General features: G+C 37.9%; 1 protein-coding gene across 5 annotated transcripts in view; it reads right to left on the minus strand.

Annotated features, from left to right (window-relative positions):
- Nucleotides 1–5,033: 5,033 nt before the first annotated feature.
- Nucleotides 5,034–25,843, minus strand: part of HACE1 (HECT domain and ankyrin repeat containing E3 ubiquitin protein ligase 1) — a 54,233-nt gene continuing 33,423 nt past the window's right edge. For 4 of the 5 annotated variants that reach the window (XM_071548815.1, XM_071548814.1, XM_071548816.1 and 1 more), the window contains 7 exons: nucleotides 24,731–24,880; nucleotides 18,790–18,986; nucleotides 13,537–13,668; nucleotides 12,726–12,824; nucleotides 12,358–12,428; nucleotides 6,375–6,488; nucleotides 5,034–5,935 (listed from right to left, as the gene is read on the minus strand). In XM_071548815.1, coding sequence (XP_071404916.1) covers nucleotides 5,833–5,935; nucleotides 6,375–6,488; nucleotides 12,358–12,428; nucleotides 12,726–12,824; nucleotides 13,537–13,668; nucleotides 18,790–18,986; nucleotides 24,731–24,880 — 866 coding nt within the window. In that variant the 3' untranslated portion in view covers nucleotides 5,034–5,832. The remainder of the gene's footprint in view (nucleotides 5,936–6,374; nucleotides 6,489–12,357; nucleotides 12,429–12,725; nucleotides 12,825–13,536; nucleotides 13,669–18,789; nucleotides 18,987–24,730; nucleotides 24,881–25,843) is intronic. The other variant, XM_071548817.1, reaches the window with a different exon arrangement.

The following is a 25,843-nucleotide window of genomic DNA, read 5'->3' on the forward strand; positions in this document are numbered from 1 at the left end:
AACTGAAACTAAAATACTGCCTTATACACAAAACTAGAAATGTTTCAATCTACCTAACTGTATAAAGCTATTTTCAAATTAAACTAGCCAGTAACTTTAGGTTAACCTTAGAGTTTACCTAAGAGTAAGCCAGTTATATTACACTAGGTTTCTTTATGCAGTTTGATTCCTACTGCCTCTAAACAACGGCTAGTCCCACAGAAGTATATTAACTCAGTTATGTCCTTAGAGTGTAAAAAAGTTGTTGAATTGACAAGCATGTCTATAAAACATATATCACAGTCTCTACTCTATCAGCTGTACGATTATCTATAGTAAGTCTGGATAAAAACAGATGTTCTGACTTGGAAAGCACTTATCTTTACAACTCAATAATCCCTGAGGAGGTTTAATCTAGCTGATTTAAAGCTTTCCTTCTTAGCATCAGTTTAGCAGTTGACTGAAATTACTTAACTGGACAAATGCTCTTCTATGGACATGCCAAAAATTCTCAGTCATAGCTGCATATAGAAGCTACTGAATTGCTCATAATCTCAACAGCTTAGTGAAAACCCCACTCAATTGCTTCAAAATTAAGGTAAGGAAAACATACATGCACATTCCCCAGCTACAGGACTAAAATTGAAAGCATTTTATTTAATGTGTAAAAAAACCCAGTTGTCCAGTTGGTAGCAGTAATAAAGGAAAACAATATCTCCACAGCCTAAAACACTGATAATGTAGCATTTTACTGTAGTAGTACTGATAGTATTTATATACATATTAAAATATATATAATTAAAGTGTTTTGTATTCATGTAATGTAGATATTTAATTTATTGTTCCTATATTTATTTAAATATGTATTGTTATATAGTATACAAAATATAGCATGGAAGCTATAGAGTAAAATTAACTAGCTTTCAAAATCTGAAAAACTGAAAATGCCCTCTTGCTCTCCCCTCTTAAACAGCTGCATCACATTCCAAATGCTTTTGGTGGCCACTCTAGAAGCCCAGGCAATAAGGAGTTAATTCATTGGTGTGCCTCCTACACCGATGGCCATTCAAAGCATGCAAGTTAGAACAGAATGTGGCTGGAAAAGAAAGCCTTACTGATATAGGGCAACACCTTTCTGGGGCCAACTTTCTATTCTGGTCCATGGAGACTGCACAACACAGAACTGCACAAGGGGTCAAGGAATGGGCAAGGCTAGGAGAGAGAGATCAGACCTTCAAAGCCCCCCAGTCCATTTCCAGAAAGGTTGACAAGAATGCATTGTGCATGCTCATGCTCACTTACTTAAATGAAGAATGAGAAATCTAATCCCGGGGTGAGGAAGACATACCCTTAATGGAAGATTGCTTTCTTAAACCACCACCATTACCGTATTTGATCTGACCTTTCTTTTCCGCTTCCCTCATCACCAGGCCAGGAAGCACTCCTTCATTTTGCCTTTCATTCCCCCAAATGAAAAAGCACTTTCCAGAAGCTAAAACACGGAAGCAAAACAGCAACCTTTATTTTCACAGATTATAAACCATTTAAGGCAAAGATTGTCTACACTCTGGAGACTGCAGTGATGTTACAACAGGAAAAAGCTATTATGTTTTGCTGCCACAGCCGTCTTCCTTCTTCATGAAGATGCCTAAAACCAAAAATTTCCTGGGCAAAGTCATTGGACTTTCTGAAATTATCAAGACAAAATTTGCATTAGAAAGTGAGATATCCTAGAGTAATTTTTCAGTATCTTTTAGTATTTTAATAATTGCCTGAAAAGCTCTTTGGAATGGTTACTGGATGCTCTTGTGTCCAGTGAGCAGAACTGCAAAGACTACTTTCTTTCAGAGTCCTGCTTACAGAAAGAACAACAAGTCACTTGGTTCAATTTCTACACCTGGTTCCTGTGCACCACCACAGAAGTATTACTGGAAAACCATGTACACATTAAGACTTGGAAGAACACCTAGAGTATTTTATGTCTGCATTTTCTGAGTGATAAATAAAGTTTAGAAAAGCACTCAGCAATATTCTTCTCCCCTCTTTGGTCTACACCCCATACACATCCAGGATGGACATAATGAAAAGAGCTTCTGCTCCTGCTCAGGTCTGGAAGGGGAAGGCTTCTGACCTGTACTTGCAGAGTACAGAGAATCAGCTCATTTGACTTGAATAACAGTCCAAATAAACTAAAATTAGAAATTTGAGTTTATATTCCTAAATAAAGAGTTCACATCTTTCCAAAGCAGAGGCGATCCTAATATATTTCTCTACCGTACATGTGGAAGCCTGCACGTCTGTGGAAAATCCAGGCCAGCCACCTTGTCTCTCTCATTCCATTTTCAATCTCATTTGACTATGGAACATACAGTAGAAGTCATTAAGCTACATTTCACAGTTTATGGTTTTAATGGTTTTGCAACATTAGATGCACAACACATTTTCAAGCATCAAAAACTAGGCTTTCCTATCTAACATTTCATAAAGACAATAAAAGTTAATGAGCACTCATGATCTATGATCTGACAAGACATCTGTTCTGAGACAAAACATTCACCCTGCCTTGTTCTGGCACAGTGGGAGAGAACAAATATAAACCAATTAATCACTCCAAACTATAAGCTATATTAAGTTATAGTTTCTCAACAGGCTTTTCATACCCTGTTGCTAATAGGGCACAGGTGTCCTAAAAACAGTCTTTCAATGCAGTAATTAAATCCTGACAACTTCACATGGTCAGCTGCAGCCAACAGCACTGTTTAGAGTTTCAGCAGAAAAAAAGATTGTTCCAACAAGCAGTAACAAGGTTGATGTTGTATCAAGAGTTCAAGTATCAAGACCTCTATTCCCACTTTCTACATAATTTCATCATACTTTTTTATTACCAGAGGAATTTAAAAGAATTTCATTCTGACCCATTATGGGGGTTAGTAGTACAAAGATTACAAGAAATACTACAAGATACTTCATAGAGGACATGGGTAACATTGGCACAGAGTAATCTGCTTCACCATTTGTGAGGCTGTTCCTACGACAGATCTCCTAGTAATAGAAAACTTGAGAACATTGAAACTCTGCACTCCATTACATTTCAAAACAAGCTGCCAAGCATTTTAGACATACTGTTTGAGACCAAATTCAGCTTGTTAATACCTGTGTCACCTACAGGATAGCAGAGAAAAAAATCCCAACTATTTTTTTTCCCTTCATTTACCCTTACAGTACAACATATTTTGAACACTATGGTGGGGCCAGTTCTGTGCACGCTGTGCCTCACTTAAAAAAAAATGCACTGCGCAGGCGGGAAGGGCACACCCCATGCGGGGACAGCCCTTCCCAAATCTTTGTTCGTGAAGCCAAGCCACACACACACACACACACACACACAGATGAGTATGTAAGGTTTTGACTTCTCACAAACTGCTGTATATTACTGTAAACAAAACAAGTGAAATGGAAAAAAAAAGAATTAAAAAATCAGAGATTGCGTAACAGTTAAAGAACAACAGTATTTACAGTAAAACCCTTAAAGACAAAAATCCCAGTTTTACCTGAAGAAAACAAATAACTAAATCCTGCAAATACCTTGTACAGCTCAAAACACTGTCCTGCGACCAATCCACCTTGCAGAGGTACACAATAAAATGAGCTTTAGAACCAGGGAACCAAGCAAGGCCCAAATGTGCAAAAAAGCAAAGTTCTAACTGAAGGATCCAAGATAACTGGGATTTAACACTAACACCCCAAACAGCCTCAAACATCTAACCTATTTACATAGCCTAAGCTTCCTAGAGCATGCCATAGAACAGTATCTCTCTGCTGACTGAAGCAACAAGTAACCAGCTTTCACTGGACTGCTCTGCTGGAAGAGTCTGCTCTTTCCACTTACTAAATCCAGTATTCTCCTTAAGCTGCAGCCAACTTAAACCAACGTTCATACATGTGCACAAACAGAACCAGAATGAAAATAAAGCTAGTAAGTCCATGTCTGAAGTTTAGCCCAAAAGACTGTTACTGGGGCAAGACCAAGGCAGATGGTCCAGGGACTTCTCTCTCACACCCCCTGAGAGATTATGAATGCTTTAGACTAAAAAAAATAAAATCTGAAAAAAAACAGCACCAAGTAAGCAGCCTAGACAGATCAGCTGGTGAACTCAGGCTGTACATGTATTAGCACTTAGTATAGGAAAACATTAATGAATCAATAGGAAACAATTTCTGCTGTAGAGCTGAACTTTAAAATTGACACATTTTGGGGGTTTGCTATGTCTGAATTAATTTATTAACTCTTCAGATCATTTAAGCCTTGCAGACATAAATTTAATGTTCGTCCATTAGCATTTGGTACATTTTTGGATCATGTTTTTCTGTTTAGCTTCATCTGAACAGATTCCAGTTTGCAATCTCTGAAGCAAAAGTGCAACAAGCAGGAATGACCAGATTAATTTACAAAGAAAAAATACACCCTCAACTGTCAAAACCCCACACCCACAACCAAAAAAACACTCCTAGCCTGAATCAAAACAATAATGTAGACCTACCCCAGGGTCCCTAGAAAAGCGGTTATGCCATAGCATCATCAACCCCATGTGCAGCTACTTAAAAACACATGCTGATAAGCCCTTGCGCAGTCTCGAGGAGAAAAGACAATGCAGAAAGAACCGTTCCTCGCCAATATCGCCTAAGGACACTTCTCGCTGTGCCTTCTGCAACTGGACTTGCCTATCCCGCATCTGCCTTTTAGCCACCAGCACACTTGCAGCAAGCGTGGGTAGTGCCCTTCCCAAATCTTCGTTTGCGAAGCCTAGCCCTGATGATGATATTCTAATTCTACAGAAATTTTGACATGAGATTCTAATAATTATATTCTTGTCAGTTAACCTCAAAAGGTCAATTTCCTTCCTTGTGCACCTGTTTATGTTCATACATACACTTTGACAATAACTTCTCAAATGCTGCTTCCATGACGATTGAAATTATACAAAGATTAATAACATCCGGGGAGGGGAAAGAATAATCCACCCACAGAAACACACAGACTTGTCACACTCAGATTGTGGTTAAAGTACCAAAATTTAATAATACCTTTTGAACATACAGTTATGTCAAGGAAAGTAAAGGCATTCAAACAATGGATATAGATCTTAAATAATATTTACAAATTCTAAACTGCAATTTGCCTATAAAGTCACAAATACTTTAAATATTTAGTAGAATATAGTGTAAATTCTAATATAAATTAGAGAAACTCAATCTGCTATTTTTTCCAATCATAACAGTCTAATCTTTACATAGTATATACATTAAAAAAGTTATAAAATTTTCTTTCTCTTACTATGCAAAGAAATGGAAAATACATCAGCTCTGTCTTACTGTACAGTATCCCAATTGAACTTTCTGTAGGGGTCCCTGCAAAAATAAATGGCACTTTCACATGCAACAAGGCATAAAATACAACTCTGTCCATCATCAGTATTCCATCTGAGTGCAAAGTAAACTACAATGCAAATGTCATTCAACCATATAGTTGGAAATCAAAAGTAAACTATGGAAAGAGATTCCGACAAACTTTCTCAAATTGAAGTAATAATGAAAAGCATGTAAACTGATTTCTATACAGATCTGTAATTTTTAAAAATGAAAATACAACATACTGAGAAGTTTGTTGTGATGGTACCAAAGCTACCCTGACAACACAGTAATGTAGGGAAAGCTGATGATCCTGTGTGAATTCTGAAGCCAGCCCTGCCAATGGGTTGCAGCATCTATGTTGCTTCTTTATTGACAGTTTCCAAAATTACTTCTGCCACTCAAAATTGTACATTAGCAGCGAGATGAGTTTCCTAGACTTCATTATGCCATTGTGTAACCATAGCTTCCACAGTGCAAAGCCACAAGAAGCCTGTCTTTCAGGATTTCTTTACTTGGGTATTCAGGTAACTTGAGCATGTTGATACTGAAAAACAAAAAAAAGAAAAAAGCCACATCACACTTCAGAAAGAAACTCAACAGTAAAGTCTTCTGACCTAAACTTCTGAGGAAATCATATTTATGGAAGAAAACAAATCTGTGCTGCCTTATAGTACCACCAGGCATCCAAATATATTGCAGGAAATTAGATGTTTTTACACTTCAATAAGTTGTAAAACAGCAATTTTACATTTCTTTATTAATTTCACTCCTTTCAATTAGGCAAAATCAAGTAATAAACAATGAGCAAACAATGTAACATCATCTGGGTTAAAATTCATCACTTTCATTTTGGATAGTGAATAGTTCAGAAACTGTCTAAATTTCTTTCAGACCATTTATTATTCAAAAGCACTCTACTTCTACTGTGACTAACATGAAAAAGCTCTGGTTTTCAGTTATTTCAGTGAGACTAGTTAACATACCACGTGCTTGATGTTGGCAAAAGATTTGCAGTATACGGTACAGCAGCAATTGTAAAATTTTGCAACCCACTGCCACCCATTATATGGGCAAAGCCACCATGAGGAACCCTGGAACTGAGAAAATTCACATAAATTAGACCATTGCAATAATGCTATAAAGCAAAAAATATAATCTTTACACTGAAAATATCTCTTACTCAGAGAAATTTGAGAGTTCCTAATACTTTTATCAAGGCGCCTCTTTTCTTACCGGTATCAAAATTCTGTCTAAATGCTTTTAATTACAAGACCGAATAATACATTAGTTCACTTACATTAGGCACCAATTTTTTTGAATGATATTTAAGGTAATTCTGCTTGTAAGAAGGACTCATTTCTATAACCAGTATTTTTACCAGAATGTTCCAAGAATCATAGAATATCCCAAGTTGGAAGGGGCCAACAAGGATCATCAAAGTCCAACTCCTCGCCCTGCAGGGATCACACGATATTCCTCAAAGCATTGGCCAAACACTTCTTGAACTCTGTCAAGCTCGGTGCTGTGACCACTTCCCCGGGGAATCTGTTCCAGTGCCCTCTGGGGTGAAGAACCTTTCCCTAATATCCAACCTAAACCTCCCTGACAGCTTTCACGTCATTCCCTCGGGCCTTGTCACCAGTCATCAGAGACATGAGATCAGTACCTGCCCCTCTGCTTCCCCTTATGAGGTTGCTGAAGACTGCAATGAGGTCTCCCCTCAGCCTCCTCCTCTCCAGACTGAACAAATCCAGTGACCTCAAATCGCTTTCCATCAAGGCTCTTCACCATCTTTGTAGCCCTCCTCTGGCACTTTCTAATAGCTTTATATCTTGCTTATATTGTGGCATTATCTCAGTTAAGGTAAACACGGCTATTTACGTTTACAGTTTAAGAAATACTGTAAGGCAGTTAAATGCCACCCTGACATCCGATCCCATCAGATCTCGGAAGCCAAGCAGGGTCAGGCCCTGGCAGTACTTGGATGGGAGACCTCCTGGGAATACCGGGAGGTGTAGGTTCTAGTCCAGAGGACTTCACTGTCATTGTCCAAGCTCGCTTGGCCGTGGCAGATGAACCTTAGGAGTTAAACGGTGGGGCCAGTTCTGCACACGCTGTGCCTCACCTAAAAAATCCACTGCACAGGCTGGAAGGGCACACCCACGTGGGGAGAGCCCTTCCCAATCTTCGTTTGCGAAGCCTAGCAATGATGATGATGATTTAGAAATACTACATCATAAGAGTTTATTCTCTGATTACTATCTGTGGGACAAATGACCAAAGTGTCCTTGACATGTCAGTTAATTTACTACTTCAGATCAAATATTTCAAGTAACTAATAAAACCATTACATCAGTCACACATTCCCCAGCGACAAACTATGGCAAAACCAGAACACACTATAAACATCTTCGGGAATGCTTTCTCAATCATGTTACTAAATAGGTTTCCATTTACCAATATATTATTCAAAGATTACTCAAGGTGTAAATGGATAATAGCCCAGGAGTGTTCAGAATCCCTCTCCACAATTTTAAACTAACGAATAAAATAAAATTCAGCTATTTTCAGAACATCAACTTAAGTTGGAATGCACTACAAGGTAACATGTTAGTATATCCTTCACACACACACACAACAAAAAAAAAAAAAAAAAAAGAAAAACCCAACCTCCAAAAAAACCCCACTATAATGAAAGGACAAGGACTAAAGAAGTTGAATGCATTAGGAATAATGTCACCAGCAGGGCAAGGGGTGGTGATCCTTTCCATGTACTCAAGAAGAAATATCTGGAATCCAGCTCCAAGCTCTGCACTTCAGGAGGATAACATATCAAGCTGAGCAAATGACCATGAAGATTGTAAGGGATTCAAGCGCACGACACAGAAGGAGAGAGAGTTGAAACTTCACCCTGGAGAAGAGAAGGCTCAGGGGAATCTGATCAATGTTTATAAATAACTGAAGTAAGAAATAAGGAATAACCCAGTGGGTCCCCAGCTACAGGAAAAGAGGCAATGGGCACAATGGGCACAAACTGAAGTCCAGAAAATTTCCATTTAAACATAAGAAAACCTTTTTTACTCTGAGGTGGCCAAACACTGGTACAAATTGTACAGAGAAGTTGAGAGGTCAGCATTCGTGGAGACAGTTAAAACCTGTCTGGACGTGATTTTGAGTATCCAGCTCTACCTGACACCTCTCTGAACATGGTGTTGGACCAGATAATCTGACATTAGCTCAGTTGGTTAAAGAAAGGTGCTAATAACACCAAGGTGATGAGTTTGATCCCAGTATGGACCATTCATTTTAAGAGTTGGACTTGGTGATCCTTGCAGGTCCCTTCCAATTCAAAATATTCTGAAAAAATCTTTATCTCCAGAAGTCCCTTCCAAACTCAGCTCACCTGTGACTTTGTGGCTAGCAAAGAAAGAACCCGAAAAAAACAAAATAAACCTTCTATAAAATATGTAACAGCTGTTACAATTCTGCATTACAGGTACCTATATTAAAAACAATGCTCTCACATTCACTAAATCAAGTAACTGCAAAAACTGGAGCAGGAAGAGAAGTAATGTTTTCATTCACAGTCAAACTACTTGGCAAAAATGTGAAAGAGTAAAGGTTGCTACTGCTAAATGTGAAGGACCTAACACACAACTCAGAGTAATATTCCTTAAACATACCTCTAAGACCTAGTTATAGTATCCAACATCTAAACTTGTATCACCTACGTTAATAACAGCAATGTTGGGAATATAGTTTAACGCTGATATATGAGACAACCACTACAGAGAGAAGTGTTGATCATGTGCAGCATATTATTTCTGACACAAATGGAATTGTGCCCACAGCGACAGTTCAGAAGAGTTGTAAAGATTTTACAGCCGCACTGCTATACTGTAGTTTTGGCTTGCATTCCAGGACAGTGCTGCCTCCTCTGCAGTGACAATTTTCTCCCCTTTCACATTCCATGTTCACATCAGTGATAAAACACAGACCTAACTGCTGAAAGTTTCTCATTTGGTCCACTATTTGCTAAAAGTTTTTGCAATGTAATTTATTATAATATTTTCCATACAACACGTCCAAATTGTATAGTAGGATCAGGGCTTTGAACATCTAAAAGTAATAGACTGCTGCCAACTTATGCCTCCAAGAAAAGTTTTCTCTCCAAGCAAAACACTTCCAACACAGTAAAGAAAACCTTCCAAAGATATGCAAAAATTATCACAATATCTTACCTCTTCTACTGCATGTGCAAATAGTTTTGTGCCAGAGCAACAATACAAATTCATAGCTTTGAAAATTTCAACATTTAAATTGTTTAAGTTTATATCTGAATCCTAACTTTTCTACCTATTTTTCCACTGACAGGTTTTGCATAAATTTACTTGAAATGAAAACACTGTAGAGAGATACTTTAAGCTGATTTCCTTATGTTTTGTTACACTTTTATAACAGTAGGCAAATACATGTTTCATACTCAATACTGTGCTGAATTTCCCTTAAAATAGCATAAGCATATTGCTTATTGCTCAACAAAAACTACAGTCACCAAAGAAATTAAACAGCAATCTTTATACCTGTAGAATACCAATAAAGTAGAATTTATCATTTAGGATACAGCAAACTGTCAACACTTCCCTCCAACTGTTCACTAAAAGTCTCATCAAAAGTTGACAGTAGATAATTAACGATAATTTGGGCAAATACTATTATAAATACCAAACAGATCAAGACGGGGGAAAAATAAGTAAAAGCATGTAGAATTGATAATACCATCTCAAGCAGCCATCAGCTGAGAAAGACTAAGTGGTGCATAAGTAAACTTTAAGATCACCAACGTGAGGAACATAAATATTTAGGCTTTTTCTTGAGTGAGTTAAGACTGCCAAGTGCATTTTCACTTTGCTCACAACAATTACTTTGCTATTAAAAGATGTCTCAAAACTGGTATTGACAAATGCAATGGCATCTCCACTGAAACTACCAATGCAAGACTTCATTATATGGAAGAGAACATAATATAAGAATGGGGAAAGAAGACAAAAGGCAAAGTTTAAGAAATAATAGAGATGTCACGGAAACACTGAAGACATAATCATAATTGTTTTATTTAATTCACTAGATCAATTTCATACTCTTTGATTGGAAATAAAGAACAGTTCCACTTCACACACACAAAAAAAAATCAAGTAAGCGAACGCGCAGAAGAGATTAAAGGGAAATGGAAACAAACAATGCAGATTTTGAACACAGCCTGCCAACCACTACACAGAAACAAATTCTTCAGGAAGGAAATGCAAGGCCAGAAAAAGTTCATAGTTTGAAATCAGGTACACTTTTAGTGCAAAATTTTACATATGGTATTGGCCCATACTAGACTAACTTGTGTTTTAGCTCACACGTAAGTCAGCATCTAAATCTTCCATGTCCAGAAACTAGGATTGTCTGGGGATTTATGTGCAAAAATGCCAGCTGCATATTGCTATTGGAGGTATCACTCAAAAGTTACATTTCTATGGAAAAATATACCTATTGCATTTCAACCACTGAAAAAAGACCAAAAAAACCCACAAAGGGTTCCTACTAGCTGACACAGGAAAAAAAAAAGGCAAATTGTTTTCTAATTCCAGCCCCCATCAAAAATTTCTTTCCTGCTAACAAAATGGGTAAGAACTAGACAGTAGTGGTTTGTGACCAAAATAAATGCTTCGGAAACACATATTAATCAAACAATGTAATTGTTTACTTGACTGAAAGTGTCCCTTAGAATCAACTATATTATCCCAAATGCCATGAAAATAGTGAATACCACTTTAGTACCATTTGGAATGTTTTAAGAAGCATTTGAAACATGATCTTACATCTTAAAGATTTTTATTTGCTGCCTAGATTTAGAAATGGACTTGTCTACTAAAATGAAAGACCAGCAGCTGGCATGCAACACATGCACAGCTAGAACTGCAGGAGATCACTTCTTCAGAGAACAAAATGATCAGTGTGCACAGAGCTAGCATCTTAAATAGTCCATGATTCCTAAAAACAAGGAAATTCATAATAAATCAAGCGAAACTAATAGAATTTAAAGACCGTGCCATTTGATGATACATCTGTGACTGTGAATTCCTTAATATGAAAGGCAAGTTTTGATGATCTTCATTTGTATTTTATCATGGCTTAACCACAAAACTTACACACAAAACATCAGCTACTTCACTTATCCTAGAATATGAAGTGAACATCAAAGTAAGAAGATGGTGTGATCTCTGTCAGCCATCAGAAAAAGACTGGATTGCACAGCACAGGTGCCACATGTATGTCTAGGGATCCACTTTGTGAAATGTCTTTATGCACAAGCTCAGTAACTCACCCAGCTCACAGGGGCATTTACTGCTCAAACCCTTCCCTCACTGCCCCCAGACCATAAGGGAAATAAAAGTGGCTTTCCCTGGAGAATAGATAAAATTTAGAACAGAAAACTTATACAAGGCAAACAGTCTTGCATAAGGTTCCATCCTCACTTATCTTGACACACTGCACTAGTGTTAAATTCAACTCAGCTTTAGGAGAAGGATGTTCTGTTTTCACAAATAGAAGTGATACCCAGTTATCTCATATATTACAGCCTCTATTGATTACTGGAGAAGCCCAGAGTCACATAAATATGCAACAGGAAGAAGAATATAAAACACAGTTAAATTCACTATTGCCTCATTAAAAATTGCCTGGACAGCAGCAAAGGCCTCTTGCAAAGTAGTCAAGTATAATAAATAAGTAATCAATCATTTTGCCGGCAACATAGGCATCCAAAGTATTAACACACATTGTGTCTACTTTGATCAACAGACAGAACACCAAAGTATGCAAAACAGTTAGCTAGATGGTTTTTTATGGTAATCTCAAGTCTCTTGACTTGTTTCAGAGTATCTAGACAATATATTTGTTCTTACAGAAGTCTCTCACCTGCCAGTAACAAACTGTAATAGTAATACTCTCTCTTCCTGAGTTAGTTCTTCCACCACATCCCAGAACCACTAGATGAAAAAAATAAGTTAGTTTGGATTTTCCATTAAATACTAGCAGTACTTCAAAATATAATGGCAAAACAACAAATGGAATATTTGTCAGTCTATTATTTAAATTATGGACATTTTCATATTAAATTCATACATAATTAAGTCACTTAATGTAGAAATATAGTATGAAAAGAATTCCACAAATTTCAGCCAAAATAAGCTTCCATAAACACACACAGAAAACAACAACAACAAAATCACCTTTCTTAGATTAAAATAAAGAGTCCATATTATTTAAAAAAAAACCAAATTCACCTGAATAACTTGGTCTCCTCTCTCATAGCCACTGGTGTATTCTGTGTTTTTTAACCAGTCATTCACATCAATTTCTGGCATACCAGACAATAAAAGCTCCTTAGGAAGAAGCACAGATTATTATTAGTCCTCCTGATCAACTATTACTTTCAAGAGTTTATGCTATTTTAAAAAGCAGTGCTTTAAGAAGTAGAAAAATTACAGTGGTTTTTCTGTTCATTTGCAACCTTATGGAACCTATGACTAAATTTTAATACATGAAGATTCTTGAACTCAGGTATCATCACATGATCTGTTTAATTTCAGTATGCAATATCAGAAGAGAAAAATTACTGTCAGCAACCTGAAAGAAAAAAAGCTCTGAGTTTTGGCATGACTTGAGACAAAACTTGAGATGTGTTGGTTACAGAAGATCAAACCACCAACAAAAACTTACTGAAATTTGATTCTGTGACTCAGAAAAACTGAAGACAATAGACAGCATTCTCCTTACTTTTAAAGGACTTCTGTCCTCAAGGAAAATATAAAAAGGCTTGAAGGCCACAACATTCTGATTCATATTGAAATTACAAATTCAAGGCATTTATCACTGCCATGAGAAGCTATCCCATTCCAAGAAGATGGTAGTTCTGAGTAATTAGAAAAAGCAGGAATACGCATAATGAGATCCTACTGATAGATGTCCAGGAAGGAAAACCAAAGTGAAAGATACAAAACGTTTATTTTGTGATTACTGAGCTCCGCTTCTTCATTCTTAGTATGGAAGTATGCTGGACAAAATATTTAAAGATATATGGGCATTTCTGCTTACCAGTTCATATTCATCAAAAAGCTGGATCAATGATGGTGGAATGAACATATGGAAGCCTTGTAAAAAGGCATTTATCTGAGGCTGAATGGCTCTTGTCATTCTAAGTTCTGTCACAAGCTGGACATACTCAGCCTGTAATGTAGAAAATACCACAGGAAAAACACAGAGCTTGTACAAACTCATACACAGAAATGCAGTCCTGCATACACTACAAATTTCCTCTGCTGTAAGACAGTAAGAGACCCTATGCCTTTCATATGGAAGCAACCCAAAATAATTCAGAAGACTCTCCCAAATTCTGAGCCACTCCTACTCTTCCCCCTTCATTCATTCACAGACAATTTCAAAACAGAAGTTTAAAATGCTACATAACACAGTCAAAAACCAGGGACTTCAACCAAGATAAAAGAGGTTAATAAAACTAAATTTTCCATGCCTGCCATCTAATACAACCACCATTGTGCTCAACTAAGGACATAAACATGTCAAGGTTTGTAAAGAAAAATATTCTTTCAAGCAAATTGACATAACTCAGGAAAAAGGGTAAACTTCTGAACGAATATTTTTGAGCCAAAAAGCTTCCTTACTTTTCCTCTATCTCTGAAAGTCTAACAGAATATACTACTTACCCCTGCAAGCTTTGTTGTCCTAAGAAGAATTTCATTTTTTAAAAAGGAAGCCTTGAAAATCTCATTAGTTTTTAAAAAGGAAAAACACCAGAAAGTAATTTTTACCATAACCATGGGAATAGACTACACCATGCTTTAGAGATCTGGGGGCTTTGTTCCCTTGAAAGATGACAGCTAGAAAAGGAATCCACCAAAACTTCCCTTTTGGTGAGAACACAAAAGCCTAGGAGGCATTAATGGAAGAAGGTTTTTAGAAGCAGACAGTCAAAAGTACCTATATTAAAGCTCTATAAACATATCTCATCTACTCTGACAAAAGTACACAAGTCTAATAAAGTTTCTTTACATAAGAAAAAAGTTTTCTACTTGACAACAAAATTTATTCCTAGATTATTTATGGTACTCAGTTCAAAGTAATGCTTTGACTTCCTAACCATGCTTTTAATAAGAAAATAATGAAATGTATCTCCCAGTTAAACCAACTATCAGCTTCTTTTAAGATAATATTCTGACAAAATTACTACTTCAATTTTTAATTTTAAAAAACTTCAACTCAACTTTTAGGTTCTGAGCCTGCACAAAAGCAACCAAGCATTTTTTTCTTTCCTCCCTTTCAGAAAAACAAAATGAGGTATGAAACATTTCAAAACCAATAGGTATTTTTCAAAGGCAGCTCCTTATAGTCACAGATGTAGAGAGGGGTTATCATTTGCTTTGCAGCTGAAAGGTATCTTTAAATGCATTACTACCATTTTATTAGAGTGAAAAGACAATTGATTTGTGAAGTGCTCTGAAGAACATGACCTAATCATATCTTGAACTGCAGAACTGTTTCAAAAAATCTAGTTTCAATCTAGAAATCTTGACAGGTTGCTTTTACTATTAGTGGAGATGAAGACAAACACCTCCGTTCTCTAAGGAGTGCAGGGTAGCCAAAGGAGATTAACTATACTAGACAAAAGTCAGTCTCTGTGAATACAGAAGAAATTAGAAGCTTTTGCATTACCAGGATTTGAAATATGTAATGTTAACACTGGTCTTCTTCAATGATCAGAAATGCTTGTTTTACATCTCTTAAACTGCTGTTACATAAATGAGGCTATTCAGAAAACAGGGTTGTAGAAAGAAAAATTCACAACCTTAGTTTTAAAAAATCCATTTAAAAAAATTACTTATTTTCTGTATTACAAAAATATTACATTGAACACCTTAATTATGAGAGAAAGCAGTTGCTGCACTTTAGGTATAACAAGATATGTTTTAAATAGCCTGAAACTGCCAAGCATCCTGACTGTCAGCACTGGCACATGATAAAAGACCTGTAGCACAGAATTTACATAATATATGTCAGTAAAAAAAAACTGGTCAATTTGTTTTTCTCTCTGTTCACTTCATTTACATTTTATTCCCTCTCAGAAGCCTTAGGAGCACATTACAAAACAGAAATATCCACATGATTTCAGATCTACATATGCATTCCTACACAGGGCATAAAAGGTACCATCCAGCCTTCTTTTAAGAAGGGAGATTTGACTGAACACATATTAGACAGGCATCACAAATATAATGATAAAGTCTAGTTTGGGTGAGGGTTGTTCTGTATTTTCCTTTGAGGCAAATAAAGCAGAGATCATGCTTCCACGATTTCGCAATCCCATATACCAGGGAGAGAAGGATCAATGTTTATGATGATGTGCAAATTCAGAAAGCAGCTCTATTCCAAAGCTGCCTGGAAAAAAAGCACAATTTTTTACTCCCAAACAGCACATCAACCTCAGACAGACAAGATTGTGGAGATCTGCACCATCCTTTCATAAAACATAGCTAAACTTTGACTAGTTCTCATTTTACTTTTTTCCTAAAAAGTAGAAAGCTGCAAAAAAAAAAAAACAACAAAAAAACCATATAGCAAAGAACAAAGATAAATGCACAGCACTGACACTGGACCCAGCCTGACTTCCGTTTGAAGCCTCTCCTTTACCATGACAAAAGGCAGTTGAAGCACAGCTACAACTGATACTTCAGCAGGCTGCTACACGGACATTGCAAGACAGGAGTATTTGCAACAAATGGCCCCACAACCATTCAGCTATTATACAGCTGATGCTGGAAAATTCCTTTGTTCAAAGAAACTGTTTTACAAATAGCTCTTACTACTGGTGATTTACTCTGTTTCAGTTTTCAGAGATGGACTGTTTGGGTGGTTTCTGCAGGGGCGAGGGGGGGCAGTTCGTGTTTTGTTTTGGTTCTGCGATGGGGTTTTTTTGCGAGTTTGTTATTTAGGGGCTTTTTAAGAAATATTCACTCAGTTTCATTTTAAAAAGCTACCCTTCAAACAGGTAATCTGCTAGTGTGCATACACAACACATTCTTCTGAAAGCTGAATTTTCGTCTCCCAGAGGCACAGCAAATACAATGAGTTTTAAACAGTGGTCTTTTATTCCTTGGGTAAAGGCAGAAAAAAAAAGAATCATTCTTGCAGGGAAAAAAAATATTTCTTTTTTTTTTTTTTTGCATAAAACAGACACATTCCTATTTAAAATGATAGAACAGCTAAGCTAACACATACTGCAAAACCACAGCACATGAAAAAAACTGGAAAAAATCTCCCAACACTATGAAAACTCAGATCTACAATTTTCAACCACCGGGCCACTGCCAACAACTTTGCCAGTGAACAAGACACAGTGCCGACTTACAGACAGCTTTGGACTTCCCATTTTGCAGCTTCAAAGTAAAAAAAAATCAATTAATAGTTTCAAGCCTAATGCCAGAGCCATCTACTTCTTACCACCTTCCAAATAAATGCCACATGAACTCTCATCCCCTCCTGCCACAGCTGGGCTCCACAGAATATGGAGGCATCTGCTCTACACATTTTCAACCACCCTTTTTAGTCTGTGCCCCAACTCTAAAGCTAATGGAGCAATTTAAGCTACTAATGGGTAGTACTCTCATGTGGGCAAACTTCTAATCTCATGCTAATTCATAACAAGTTTTAAATAGTTAATAATTTAAATAATTTATTTCAAATACATCTTTGTTATATATTGAGAAGCTAAGACTGACCAGAAACAAGAATGAATGAATATTCTTGTGTTCTCCAACAGACAACAGAGAATTTAAACATCCACTGCCTTCATTGTTTTACCACCTGTTTTCATAGAATCATAGAATCGATTGGGTTGGAAAAGACCTCCGAGATCATCGAGTCCAATCCTTGGTCCAACTCCAGTCCATTTACCAGATCATGGCACTCAGTGCCACATCCAATCGGTGTTTAAAAATCTCCAGGGATGGTGAATCCACCACCTCTCTGGGCAGCCCATTCCAATGCCTGATTACTCTCTCTGCAAAGAATTTTTTTCTGATATCCAACTTAAATATCCCCTGGCAGAGCTTAAGCCCGTGCCCCCTTGTCCTGTTGCTGAGTGCCTGGGAGAAGAGACCAACCCCCACCTGGCTAGAACTTCCCTTCAGGTAGTTCTAGACAGTGATGAGGTCACCTCTGAGTCTCCTCTTCTCCAGGCTAAACAACCCCAGCTCCCTCAGCCTCTTCCCATAGGGCTTGTGCTCCAGTCCCTTCACTAGCCTTGTAGCTCTTCTCTGGACCCACTCCAGCTCCAGTTTTCTGTGTCGCAGGAAGCATTGCAGAATCAAGCTAATAATGTGTATTCCTGTTACTGGAATGCCATTCTGCCTCAATGAAAATGAGGATTAAGGGTACAAGAATCCAGCGCCAATTGCTCCAACAGAAACTGAAATCTCGTTGCAGCAAACACTGACACCAAGCGGCCGCTTCCCAGCGCAGCAGCTGCTGACACTGCCGATGCAGCCGAACACTCACTGAGTGCACAGAATGGGCTAGGCCAGCCCAACACAAACGAAAATCAAAACACAAAGCAGACATCAGCATCAACAGTCAGTGTTATACAAAATTCCAGGTCTACCCACAACACTCCCGCAGTTACTCAAAGCTGTTTAGTTGGTAACTGCAAAATTCAATTAGACTGGTACTGATGTTAATTTCTAGATTATTTTCAAAATCTGCCTGTGTTTTTCCATATTTTCTTTTGTGAACTAATGCTGCACAGAACTGGAGGCTTTCTAACCTGTTTACTAGTAAAAGAAATTAAAAAGATTATTTCCATGTCCATCAAGTGATTTGCAAACGGCTGGAAAAGCTTCCTTCAGCCCTTTTCTCTGTCCATTATCTGCATGTTAATGTAAAGCAATCCAGTGCCATAGACTGCCCTAGCAGTCAGTACACTTGGCAACACTAAATACAATCTTACTTTCAGCAATTCCTGCTGCTCTACCTTTCTGGTATATATGCTCATGACTTGAGGAATATTTGTAACGTCTAAAATAAATCCCTCATGTGAAGTTTCCCTTTCACAGTTCTGTCAGAAGGCACCTCAAACCTGAGCTCTTAAAGATCTCAAAAAGCACTATTTCTATACAACATGCTAAACTAGAAAAAGGGGGAAGAGTGTTGGAAGCTTTTGAATTTTTTTTGTATTTCCTTCAAAATGGGTACATCAATTATACTTCCAGTTATTCAGAAAGTAAGTCCAGTTACTTTTCTTATACTATCCACTTCTGAATAAACCTGTATACTCACCTTGTTTTCCTGTGTAACAAGTATACTTGCACCCCCAGGCTTCAACGGCACTTCTTCCATTGCTCCAAACACATCAGTCTCAACAGAGAAGGTCAGCTCTAAACCCAGATCGCTGATATCATTATCTAAAATCCACTGCAAGTTCTTTGCATACTCTGGATCAATAGATGCCACATCCTGATAATTTACAGGTATACCTAGGGAAAAAAACAGAGACAAAACTGCTCAAATAAATAGGATATATGGTAGAAGAATGCCCTCTAGAGAGGGACCAGAATAATGCAGTAATAGAAACCGGGGAAGAGGAATACACTTAGTAACTGCAACAGAACTGTACTTGGTACATTTTTAAAATATTGCATAATCAAGTTTCCTCTGTGTATTTTTCTTCCCAATGAAGCAAATGACATAACACTCAGGCAAAAACAATTTGCACAATTTTAACTTGCTAATGGATTTCAGTAAAAGCCTCTAACCACACTGAACATACAATGTTAAATGTTTCCTACTAAGTCTTCAAGTCTTCTACATAACTTTTACAAATTCAAATACTGTATTTCTCTACAATAATATATTTGCTCCCAGAGCATTACTTGAAGAGGAGACAACCTTCCTGTACTCAGAAAACACTTCTGCTCTTCAGTTTTCAATTATGATTTAAATGAGACCTATTACAGAGTTGAAAAAAATTATAGGAATTTTACATTTTGAAACTGAACTTGCAAGTCATTTAGAAACATTAAAGGGAGAGTTGCTAGAAGTTTGGCTTTTATCCAAGTACAGAAACTGCCTATTTACAGCCCCTTCACAGACATGGCACTCAAACACACTTCAGCAAATGTGTCCTGAACAAGGTGACCCTGATTATACAAGAGAGCTACTCTCTTCACTACACAGGAAAGCACACCCCAATTACTTTAGCTCTGTCATGATAGATACTTTAATTCTACTAAGACAGATGTGTGTGTGTGTGTGGCTCGGCTACGCGAACGAAGATTTGGGCAGGGCTCTCCCCACGTGGGTGTGCCCTTCCAGCCTGCGCAGTGGATTTTTTAGGTGAGGCACAGCGTGCGCAGAACTGGCCCCACCGTTTAAGTCCTGAGGTTCATCTGCCACGGCCGAGCGAGCTTGGACAGTAACAGGGAAGTCCTCAGGACTAGAACCTACAGCACCTGGTATTTCCCAGGAGGTCTCCCATCCAAGTACTAGTCCGGGACTGACCCTGCTTAGCTTCCAAGATCTGACTGGAACGGATGTCAGGGAGGCATTTAACTGCAGATGAACCTCAGGACCTAAACGGTGGGGCCAGTTCTGCGCACACTGAGCCTCACCTAAAATCCACTGCGCAGGCTAGAAGGGCACACCCACGTGGGGACAGCCCTTCCCAAATCTTCGTTCGCAAAGCCGAGCCACACACACTAAGACAGACACATATCTGAGAAAAGGGGCAACGGATGAGGGTGGCAGTAGGTTCAGAGAAAAGCAAGTTATAGGGAAGTACTCTCTTGGCTTCCTACTTTCTGTGCATTGTGCAGTGTCATAAGGGTGCCCATTAGCAGCAGCAGCCTTGGCACACTACAGGCCACAGACGCAGTACCCCAGAGTAATGCAAAATTCAAAGGTGAGCAGCCACTGCAGACATCTAAGTGCAAAAACTGTTACAGTATTTCCCTGGAAGAGCTGACTAGTACTGAAATGGTGTGTACACAAGCTGTAAGGCATTGTTTTTCTAGTAAAATCAGGCAACACTGCAGTTTAAGAGAGTAATTAAGATAGCAACTTAAGGTAACTTACTAATAAATATCACTGCCATCCCTCTCAAAAAAAAATATCTAACAGCTGTCTACTAGTTACTAGAGGACTTTCACTTTTGCCAACTAGCAAGCATATGTGCATTTCATGTATGAAATGTGGAAATAATGATGCCTCTGAAGGATATAAGCAAAATGTGGGAAAAGAAGACTGAAAAGTAGGAAGCAGAGATTCCAGCTTTGGAGAAGAAATTCATCTGGAGTGTTATGATGAGAATACACTCACAGTCAGCATATTGTGAGACCAAAGCACTAAGCTCACTCATTTGCTTGACAGATATTTTACCAATCAGGCTCAAGAAAGCAGTTATAAAGAAATTCCATCAGATTTATCAGGACAAAATTTGAATCTGAATAAAATAATATGCATCTTTCTCTTGTATACTCTTAAGGCACCTGTAGTTTGAAAAGGCAGAGAAATCTATCTTATAATTGTCATAAGCAGGTATTTCCATGCAACACAGAACTTCAGTAAGATACTACAGGTAAGCTCTGAGACAAGATCATTAAGTATTCAAGGATTTAAGGCCTCCAGTTCAAAATACACTGACCCAGAAATTGATTTTCACTTTTGTTTATGTCATTTCAAGGACTACTCTCTACCATACTGTGAAAGAATGGACTGAAGTCCAACAGCAGATAGCACAGTTAAGAAGTTACCCTTGCTACCTGTCTTTGTGGGTTGGAGGTGGAAGTTTCCTTTTAAAAACAAAGAAGTAACTGGTTCCTTTATAAAAATATAAAGTAACTGGAAAACAGCACTAGAGAAACTATCTTCTCTCCTGCTAAAGCAGAAAACAGACAGATGTGAAGTGTGAAGAAAACAAACATAAGAGGCCTTATTAATTTCTGACTGCATTTCTGCCTGTGCTACATGTGTAATAGAGTGCAGCCTTAATAAACAGGCAGGGCTATGGAATAATGTTTGATTTCACAGCACACACACAAAAAAAATACGCATGCTACATATCTAACACCTTGTAAAGCACATTAGTTGGTGTGTCACCTAAGTTGGTGATCTTTCCGTGCCTACTAGATATTGTTGCAGAAAGATCTTAGTTCACCTCAATGAAAAAAGGTGATGTACCCATCTGAGTCTCAAAGAAGTAGACATATACATGTTTCAGCTTCTAATTAAGGCATTTCCAAATCATATCTGTTGACTAAAAGTTCCTTTCAAAAAGGTTCACACTGTTCCTCAGAGACAGAAGGTCTTTGATGAGGTTTCCGTGCCATCAACAGATGGATATACTATAGAAAAAAAGGATCTCAGTACAAGGTGAGAAACCAAAGGAATGGAAACAGTCTCAGATTGCAAAAGATTTCATATTGCTTGACTTAAGGCCTGACAAGTAGCTGAATTCTGTAACCTTGTAATTGTATTTGGCATGAAAAACAGTTGACATAACCCACAGCTGAACCTGACACAAAAATTAAATGAAAACACCTCAGGAGTTTCTGCTGCTGCACAACTCTGACTCCTTAAGCAAGAAAATAGAAGATGTACAAAGACAATGGAAAAAGCCTTGGAAAGGTTTAAATAAACTACTGTGATTGAAGTAGAAAAAGCAACTACTCTGGAAAGTGGAGGTGTAATTTTTCCAGTTCTCTGTGTCTGATAAGTAAGAAGAAGCGATAAAACATTATGAACCTTTAGAACTTAAACAAGTTGAAAGTATCCAAACCTCCAGAAAGTTTCAGGATGGCTGTTTAACACAATGACAAGACCTCACTAAGATTGAAGAGATCTTACTAACAGAGACTACGTACTTGGTGGTTTGCAATTGGTTACTCTAGCAAAGTGAAAACAAGAAAAAAGTAACTAATAGGTCATCTTGTCAATTCAGAAACCAACAGGTCAAGTGTTATCATCATGAGTCAAACTAGTAAAGAATTCAGATTGATTAGTACTCAATTCCAAAAGAGATAACTAGAGCAACACTTGACTATTCTCAAGGTGTCAGTGAACAGCAGGGAAAAAAAGTGGGTTTTTTTGTGAATACATCACACACAGATTAGCCTGTGGTGTTACTCATAACCATACCCTGGGCTGCAATGAACAAAGTGTGACCAGCAGGTTAAGGGAGATCATTCTGTCGCTCTACTCTGCTCTCATGAGAGCCCATCTGGAGTATTGCATCCAGCTCTGGAGCCCTCAACATAGGAAGGACATGGACCTGTTGCAGCAAGACCAGAGCCGGGCCATGAAGATGATCAGAAGGCTGGAGGCCCCTATGAAGCCAGGCTATGAAAGAGTTAGGATTGTTCAGCCGGAAAAAGAGAAAGCTCCAGGGAGACCTTAGAGCACCTTCCAGTACGGAGCTACAAGAATACTGGAGAGACACTTTTTGCAAGGGCAAGTAGTGACAAGACAAGGGGAAATGGCTTCAAGGTGAAAAAGAGTAAGTGTAGATTAGATATTAGAAAGAAATTCTATACTGTGAGGGTGGCGAAGCACTGGAACAGGCTGTCCAGAGAAGCTGTGAATGCTCCATCCCTGAAGTGTTCAAGGCCAGGCTGAATGAGGCTTTGAGCAACCTGGTCTAGTGGCAGGTATCCCTGCCCAAGGTACCTTTAAGATCCCTTCTGACCCAGACCAGTCACAATTTTTCTGCTCACTCAGAGGAATCTCTTGATGTCAGAGGCCAAAACTTAAGTCACTATCAAATTGTGCCCCACAATGATACTTCTACCTGTAAACCACTTTCCTATAAAAGATCAGTAAGAAGGGAAGCATTGCCAACTTGGTGCTGCTTCAGACTGGCTGTCCTCCATTGCCCCTTGCCCAGAACAGTCACTCTCCTGCAGCAGAAAGGGGCACTGAGTGAGAGTAGTAAAATACATTCCTCTGTGAAGTTCTTGACAAAGATGATTGAGCCTGCACCATCCACAAACTGCAACAGTGTCACCTGAACACTTCCAGGGAACAGAAACTTGATGTTAAGAGTTGAGTTGTCCTCAGCAAATACCACAGAAAGACTGCAGGTAGGCAAAATGATTACAGAAAGCCATCAAGCTATCTTATACTTCTAAAGAAGATCAAAGAATAGCACTTGAACACAAAAGCCATTCTGCATGCAGCAGCAAATAAACTTATGTACATAGAGGAATACTAGGAATGCACAGGGAATTTAGCCTTCCATCACATCTTTATGCAATAAGAAAAGTTTTTCCATGACAAGGCAGAGGAGGGCCATCATGTTCAACAATGAAGAAGCACAAAGGTTCTCAAAGAAGAGCAGAGAAGAGCTGTACACCGCAGAAAACAGCAGGTAGCAAAGGTTCTCCTCTAATAAAAAAAAAATTACATTTTTATAAAGACTTCTGACCAATCCCCTTGAATGCTACAGTAAAAGCATATGAATTAACCTGACTCACTAAAGAGACAGGAGGAACCTGCATTAGTTCCAAAATGCTATTTCAGGAAATAAGCAGTATTTGTTGGAGTGGGTAGACATGGAATTTTGAAACAGCATGGCTCTGGGTAGACATGAAGTTTGCAATACTATGGCTTCAGCTTGCAAAAATATTACACAACTGAGGAACTTCAGGCATAATATAGAATGCCTGATAGACTTTTTTCAGAGTTCACAAACATTCTCACCTTTTTAAGTCTGTTGCCAGTTGGCTAGGGAACAATTATTTTGGTTTCTCAAGAATGACAGGATAGATAAATTTCTCAACTGTGATGCAAAGAATTGCATACACCACAAATGCAATTGGTTGCATTGGTCTGCCTTTCAGGCATTCCTAGTTAGCAACACTTAAGACAACTAAATCACATGATTAGGCTTTAGACAGAGTAATGATGGCTTCCTTGTTTTTAATTTAAGATTCATATTCAAATATAAAAATTAGGTATTTTTTAAAAAGATCCTAACTGTGTAAGATTCCCACATGATTTTGCTAATGTATTTCCATATTTTTGCAACTACAATAGCTCCTAGTGAGGCTCAGACTGGAATAGCAGTTACTGCCATATTATGTTGTGACTCTGATGTACATAAAAGACTAGCAAGACATTAATTTCCAAGACTTTTCCACTTTTAACAAACAAGAAGTTAAAAAGGAAAGGTTTAGCACTCAGGCAACCGTTCTGATTAATAAACAGGATTTTAATAAAACCATACCAAGAATATGTTTGTAGAATGACCTCGTGAAGTATATGTTCACCAACTGCCTGTGATTCAGAGCTAGCCCGAGGATCTGGCCTGCAAAGCGGAAGTAGTTCAAATGATCTGGATTTACAGAAGAGTTGCTGTTGGGCTGGAAAGTTGTTCCTATAAAACAAAGAGATTATCCTTTTTTGATATACTTTTTTCCAAGTGGCGTTTTTATTTATCAAATACACTAAGCATCTGAAACCACTGCAGGAGTTTTATTTTTGGGTTATAGAAATTTGTTCAGGTCTTTTTGTTTACACAAAAAAGACTTCTGAAAGAAACATATTAGAATGCAATGAAATCCTACCACAACAATGACACTGCCGAGCCACTCTCCAAGGCAACACTGAAATCATTATCATCAACAAAAGTGTAATTATGAACTGCTAACTCTGGTCCTCCATCTTAGCATATTGCTACCGGCATTTTTTGCTCACTCTAATGCACTTTGCTTTTATCAACTTGTGAACGTGCTCAAACGAAGAATCAGAATATATCTACTTCCTTTCATCTGTCTCCAGTCAGAGGCAGGCAGGAGGCAGTCCAGTCCTGGTTTCCTTGGAAAAGACTACCTCAAACAGACATCCCTGATCTTTTCCCTTTTGCTTTCATGAAATAATCAAAGCTTCTACTGTTGACAGAATCCTTTACCACTTCACAAGACATTGTAAGGTAGAAAACTAAACATTTATCACTGATGATGATGTGAAATCTTTTATTGATAAAGACTTGTTTTAAATGAAGAACCCAAAAGACAAGAAGTCGAATGCAAGGGAGACCTGTGGAGATCAACATCCAGTTTTACAACAAAAATCAGCTGAGTGAGTTTATGTATCTCTAAAAGGAAATAGAGGAGTACCTCCACAGTTCCCTTGCAGAAGCAGAAGTACGGAAAACTCCTGATATACTGCTCTCAAAGTATTATAGCATCAACTCATTAAAAACAACTCTCTTCTTACAACAGAAAAGGAAGCTTCAAATGAAGTAAACTATTTCATAAATTCTTATAAACACAAACAATGAATAGATCATTTCTCTATATACGAGATCAATTCCATCAGTGTTGCTTTTAAAAGATAA

The sequence above is a fragment of the Pithys albifrons genome, chromosome 2, assembly GCF_047495875.1.
Source record: "Pithys albifrons albifrons isolate INPA30051 chromosome 2, PitAlb_v1, whole genome shotgun sequence".
In the NCBI taxonomy this organism is placed as follows: domain Eukaryota; kingdom Metazoa; phylum Chordata; class Aves; order Passeriformes; family Thamnophilidae; genus Pithys; species Pithys albifrons.